At 33.1% G+C, this 7,330-nt stretch overlaps 1 protein-coding gene across 1 annotated transcript in view; it reads left to right on the top strand.

The window, feature by feature from the left end:
• Window positions 1-729: 729 nt before the first annotated feature.
• Window positions 730-7,330, top strand: part of LOC127722058 (traB domain-containing protein-like) — a 28,599-nt gene continuing 21,998 nt past the window's right edge. Inside the window, exon 1 of the mRNA XM_052228909.1 lies at window positions 730-778. Within this exon, the coding sequence (XP_052084869.1) occupies window positions 754-778 (25 nt within the window). The 5' untranslated portion in view covers window positions 730-753. The remainder of the gene's footprint in view (window positions 779-7,330) is intronic.

Genomic DNA, 7,330 nt, shown 5'->3' with positions numbered 1-7,330 from the left:
TATATGTAATAAAAAAAAATATTTCAAGATCATTCTCTTATATATTCAAACAATTGTCAACAAACTATTTGTGACTTTTTGTCCTGTCAAATTTGTGACTTTATGTCCTGTGACTTTTTGTCCTGTTACCGGCTTTCTGTCCGTTTACCTATCGGATACGTTTCCGTAATTCAGTTACTTTTTCACCAGAATTTATGCTGGGAATTTGCTTTACAATAAATGTTTATATATTTATAAATCTGCTGTTAACGGGAGTATCGTTAAGTATTCTATTAAAAGTTTGCTGACTTCGTCCCTTTTCACAGGTGACACCACAGGCACTTGTTTTCTATCCATGACAAGATCTTCTATCCCTATATATTACGAGAAGGTGGCTTTCTAATGTTTCGACCGTCTCCGCTTCGGACGCTTTTTCTTACATTTAACTTAATGCAATATATAGGGATAGAAGATCTTGCCATGGATAGAAAACAAGTGCCTGTGGGTGACACCTGTCTCATATATACATAGAGGACTACAGTATGAATGGTTTAATAGGAAAATAAATATTTTGAGTTTGAATTTGTAAGAAGCCTTAATTTTTCCATATAATATTCTGACTGATATGGTTTTTTTCTTCGGACAATATTTTATACTGTTGTCCTAATTTGATAGTATGTGGCCACGGAAAAGCGTCCGAAATAGATAGGGATGTTACTATTATAAATGTGTGAAACGTCATAAATTAGACGTACACAACCGGAAGTATACGTGATGGAAGAAGATCTCGAAAGAAAAAGTAAAATATCCATAAATATTGCAAATTCTGGTAGAAATGCAGTGACACGACATTGAAAATTTTTGAGCACTTTATTTGCAAATATGTTTACCCAAGATAAACCGCAATTGCTCCGTAACATGCATTATTTTGTTACTAAATGTGTCCATACGTGTACAGCAGTTGTAATACTTGTACAGTTGTAAGACATGTAACACGAGGGTTACCTTTTTTGTTTCATAGTTTTGACTTTTGATGGAATGTCGGTTACATCCACTTTTATCGTAACTTGGGTGTCGTTATCTTTTATAGGAAGTGGACAACTGGACTTCAGACATCACTATACTGCATTACTTTTCTGTCATCAGCGTTGCATCCTTCTGGCTAGCTACGGAACCGTAGCTCTTATGGTCCTTATGATATTTTTTGACAATTTGCGGACTACAGAGCTAATAAATTTCATTGTTTATTGCTGGTGCATAGCTTGTCAATGTATATAGTCCTCTATAGTTCGCAATTGTCAAAAATATCACATGAGGACCTTAAGAGCTACAGTTCTGCAGCTACATGTACCTTCTGGCAACACACCTGAAAGATAATTTGTGTCTTCTCTCTTTTACTTTTATCCATGCCCTTTATTTTTAGCCACCGTGCTTCGAAAAACTGGAAGTAACACTGCTGCACACTTGACATGCTGGCTGAACAATTTTTAAATTTGGTCATCAATGCAGGCATATCTGACACTGAGGTGAAGAGCAATCAAAGACCTTTGAAATTCAGTGTACTATGACCATAAAAATATGTCGTAGGCTTTCAACGTATCTGGTAATACATGTACATATTACTAAAAAGATACCAGTATTAAATATTTGGAAAGGCCATTAATGACACACCCAAAAAATATATTTTTATTGTGATTGTCAAAATTGTGAAAGATACTTGAGTACAACGTTTAACAATTGTATTCTTCATGTTCTTCCAGTCTATAGTTTTTAGAATGAATTGATGATATTTAGATAGCCGTCCCAATCTGTTTCAATTCTAGAATAATTTGAAGTGGAATATTAAAAAAAAAATTTTAAACTCTGCCTGCCTGGTCAGCTCCAATACCATGAATACTAAGGGCAGGAGGAGGGGAAACAAACATTTTTTTAATTGTGGCCCGACAAAGAGTTATTGTTACGTTAAGCATTAATTGCCAGAATGCTAGGTTGGATTAGAAACTGAATAATTACGAACGTAACAATAATACTTGTGTCTACAGTTAAGTTGCAATTGTGTTATTGTTCCCTTAATGCATTTCAATGTGTGTTTAATTATAGCGAAGTGTGTAAAGATGTTACTGTGGATTCATTTATTTTCGTGGGTATCAATTTTTCGTGGATAGAGAAAAAAAGACGTTTTGTGGTATACGTAAATTCATGGATCGCTGATTACAAAAAAAAAAAAAAAAAAATTCAGATACGTAATTCGTGGATTTCTTTTTGATTTAGGAGATCATATAACCTCCTTGGTTTGATCAATAATAAAACAAAAAAAAAGAAGGAATTCATTGAAAAAGTTTTGAATTGTCAAAATCCTGGCTTGGTCATTCTAGGTTAAAGTGTTCATTGAAAACTTCTATTACAATAATGGACAGAGACAACTAATTATTTGTTTGTTTTACAATTTATAAATTCTTGTTGGAATTTTATAAGGCATTCAAAACTCTATGATTGAAAGCTCATTTCCCTAATCACGATATAATAAACAGTCATATAAGTTCAATTCAATTCAATTCAATTCTTTATTACTTTAAGCACATTATGCTTATCAGTTCAATAAATACAAATACATTTCTATAACACAACATGACATAATACATCAGAGAAGCAAATAAATATCAAGTATTGACCAATAACAGTTTGGTCCTATGATTAAATGCATTAAACAAGAATTTACACAAATTACGCAAATCTTTTACATTTTCAGTGCTGAGAAGTTGCACTAATTTGAACGACGATGGACGTCTATAATAATAAGGTTTAATAAACTGTCTCCTTAAGTCTCTATAGCATTCACATTGTAAAACAAAATGGAATTCATCTTCAGTGATATTCAAAGTACAAAGAGTACACTTTCTATCTAACTTATTTACTCCATGATAAAGGCCTACTTCAACAAACAAATTATGATAAGTAAAAGGTGTGAAAATAAATGTTCCTGTCATAAACAATATTACCTACGGGGATATTGCCCGTACTTAATCCTATTGATTTTTAATCACCAGTAAACCAAACTATGACATGGTAATTAACAACTTGCAGTTATTTTCCATGAACAGTTTTAATCAATTTTAAAAAGTAAATTATCACTGATATTCGATCTATTTATTATTGATTTAATCAAAATACTTGAATCTTCTTTCAATAAAAACACGTGTTATGTTACAATGTTTATCGCTAGTCAACACTATACTAGAATTACATAACATAACCGGAAATAAACATCCGACTCCATACACATTTCTCGGGATTATTCTTCGTTGAATTCTTAAATTCGTGGTTCACTGTGACCCACGAAACCCACGAAAATTGGTATACCACGAATAAAAATGAATCCACAGTAATACATGTATCAGTGACAATACACCTACGTCTTGAAATTGCAGTAATTTCGAATACATTTATGGCCCCAGTTCCCATGTTAAAACAGGAGACCTTAACATCGTTCATGACCGAGTGTTGTAATCATTCCTCAGTAAAAGACCTAAATATCGTCCCCCGTCAATTATTGATTGGAATGAGTGTCGTAACATCATCCACGACTCACTCCATATTTACTGCTCGAAATGGATAAAAGGAGAAAAAGCTGACAAAAAATCCTTAGATTCTTTTTTTAATTCAGTAATGAACATAGTTGATATTCGTATTAAACATTTTAAAGAACATTTTACTCCTAACAACAACCATAATAGCCCTATTTCTCGTATCAAACATAAGCTAAAAGAACTCACCAAGGAATTTGTTTTTGTCCCGGCTGATAAGGCTGTTAATAATATCATTACTGTTTGACATAAATTTTACATTGAGGTTCTGCAAAAGGAAATCACGAATTCACCAACATTCCAACTGACTCCATTTTCGGAAAATGACATCGGTAACAAACAAACTTTTAGCTACCTCTTTACAAGCAGAACCAAATACAATGAAAGTTCCAACTATGTACTGGCTTCCGAAGCTGCACAAAACACCTTACAAATATAGATTTATTTCATCTTCAAGCCGTTGTTCCACTACTAAACTGTCTATTCTACTTACTAGTACACTTGGTACAAAAACCTGGTAATAAATTGTTCAAATAAGGCCTTTGAAAATAGTGGAATTAATTACTTTTGGAGTGTCAAAAATTCGTTTGGAAGTACTTGATAAATTGCATGCTTATATTAGTGATTTCAAATCTGTTCAAAGTTTTGATTTTTCTACCCTATATACCACTTTGCCTCATAATCTTATTAAGAAAAAATTCACACACCCAATTAAATCAAGGTTGGTCGGTATTTACCGCCCCTGGTATTTACCGGCGGTATTTACCGGTATTTACCGCCCCGGACAATACTCCTCAAGTGGTCAATACTGGCAAATACTGGTCGATTGAAATTTTCATGGTGGTTTTTACTCTTTATTGAAGTAAAACAAGAGTGCACACGCTGAAATGTCTCGCCTTCTTTACTAATCATTGATATTATATTAATAGTCCTAAATATAAAGCTTTATTACAGCTGTCACATAAACTTAACATTAACCAAGAAAACTAAATATTGACCAATGAACCATGAAAATGAGGTCAAGGTCAGATGAACCATGCCAGGCAGGCATGTACAGCTAACAATTCTTCCATTCAACAAATATATTTGACCTATTGCTTAAAGTTTAAGAAAAACAGACCAAAACACAAAAATTTAACACTGAGCAATGAACTGTGAAAATGAGGTCACGGTCAAATAAAACCTGCGTGACTGACATAAAGATAAAATATTTCCATACACCAAATATAGTTGACCTATTGCATATAGTATAAGAAAAAAAGACCAACACTCAAAATCTTAACTTTGACCACTGAACCATGAAAATGAGGTCAAGGTCAAATGACACCTGCCAGCTAGACATGTACACCTTACAATCATTCCATACACCAAATATAGTAGACCTATTGCATACAGTATAAGAAAAACAGACCAAAACACAAAAACTTAACTATAACCACTGAACCATGAAAATGAGGTCAAGGTCAGATGACACCTGCCAGTTGGACATGTACACCTTACAGTCCTTCCATACACCGAATATACTTGACCTATTGCTTATAGTATCTGAGATATGGACTTGACCACCAAAACTTAACCTTGTTCACTGATCCATGAAATGAGGTCGAGGTCAAGTGAAAACTGTCTGACAGGCATGAGGACCTTGCAAGGTACGCACATACCAAATATAATTATCCTACTACTTATAATAAGAGAGAATTTAACATTACAAAAAATGTTAACTTTTTTTTCAAGTAGTCACTGAACCTTGAAAATGAGGTCAAGGACATTGGACATGTAACTGACGGAAACTTCGTAACATGAGACATCCATATACAAAGTATGAAGCATCCAGGTCTTCCACCTTCTAAAATATAAAGCTTTTAAGAAGTTAGCTAACGCCGCCGCCGGATCACTATCCCTATGTCGAGCTTTCTGCGACAAAAGTCGCAGGCTCGACAAAAATGATAAAAAGTAAAATATATTTAAACTTTTATCTTTTGGTATGTTTCAGCTGATATAAATGAATGAATATGATATGTTTTATTCATTTTTAACACTTATACCTACTAATTTAGTCCTTATAGATTATGATATTGCATATTTTAAATATATATAAAGAATTGACAAATTAATTATTACATTTTTCAATCAAGATAATTTTTATTGAAAATGCATAATTTTTACAGGTACATAAAACTACAGGTAAATGAACTTTACAGGTATCTTATTACCTATCACCTGGGTGTCTTCCCGATTGTCCCACTTTTTGAAATTACAGGTAAAAAAGTAATGAAATTTTGTGGGACAATCGGGAAGATGTTTGTAGGACAATTGGGAAGTTTAAATGTGGGACAATTGGGAATTGTTTTGATAGTAATTAAATTGTTTTTATAGTGTGTAGCAGGTAATTAAAGGTAACTAACTAATGTAACTTATAAAATAAGAAATATGAACAAATAATAATATTAACATATTTCTTTTTTGCATATATTAGCAACAAAGTATCATCAAACACAGACTATAATATATATTTAGTCATAAAATAACACATATCAAGCACTTCTCAATTCTACATTGATATATAATAAAAAGAGTTTCACTTAAGCACACATAGAAAACAGCTAAATACAATAAAGTACGCGCAATAAACAAATTAATTCATTAAAGCACACACATGACATGAAGAGCAGATACTATTAAGCACGCACAATGCATAAGGTACAACAATAAAGCACACATGATTCATAACTTAAACATCACAACACATCATATAATTGCAACAAACTTAGTCAAAATGTAACAAATAAGTCAGAAGCAATGTCAGCATACTGAAACACAATAACTTCGCTATTCTGAAGATGGTCTGAGTTCCTGTAGGCATTGGTTGACTTGTTTGTATTTTGTTCTATATGTTGGTCCTACTCCCCAATCTTGGTACTGAATGATAGTCATTTCGTTTCCTGCCTGCTCTTCTTTAAGATATTTCAGTAGCTTTTATACTATGTTTGGGTGTGGTACTTAGATCATCTTCTTCAAGCTACTGTGACATCCATCGAGGTGGTTTGTCGTCCTTGGTCCTTCGGTTTGGTAATGCTTCCATAGCTGTCTGTTGCTTTCAACCCAGTATGTTGTGACGTTATCTGTAAACGAAGTGATATTTGCTGTTGAGTCCAAATTTTCTAGGTCTTCAAGTGTATGGAACCAGACGTCGTCTTTTTCTGTAGGTGGTACCAGAGGAAGAACTGCTGCCGACCGTATAAGTTGATGAATGCCTGGTTCTCCTTTATAGTTAAGAGACGAGTCTTGTTTACTGCACTTTTTACACTGAGTATAGTGAAACAAAATGTCCTTCAATAGTTTTTCCTGGAAAGGATACTCTGGCAGAATTCTGAACAGCAGCTTCGTAATCAATGAAGAAAGTTGTTGGGTTCAGGTTATTCTGACGTTTTAATTTAATTTTAATTTAATAATTTTTTATTGTATTAATCAAGCAATAGGATTGGACACAAGTTATTACAACTTATATTAAGTCCTCTCCTTACATATACAATACACATATATGATGACAGCAAACACATACATAGTATGGCGACAGTTATAAAGGAAGGAGTCACACATTGTCTTGGCAAAAAAAAAGCAAATAGGACAGAGAGAAAAAAGAAAACTGCTGACTTAGAACGTTAAAATCTTTTTGACTGTTTAATGAAATAACGAACTTTATCAAAAATTTTAGAGTTAGTTTCGTAATTATATGCATCTTTTCCAAACAATAGCGTTTCAATATC

This window comes from Mytilus californianus, unplaced genomic scaffold, assembly GCF_021869535.1.
Source record: "Mytilus californianus isolate M0D057914Y unplaced genomic scaffold, xbMytCali1.0.p SCAF_1, whole genome shotgun sequence".
In the NCBI taxonomy this organism is placed as follows: Eukaryota; Metazoa; Mollusca; class Bivalvia; order Mytilida; family Mytilidae; genus Mytilus; species Mytilus californianus.
This window is presented reverse-complemented; position numbering and strand designations above follow the sequence as displayed.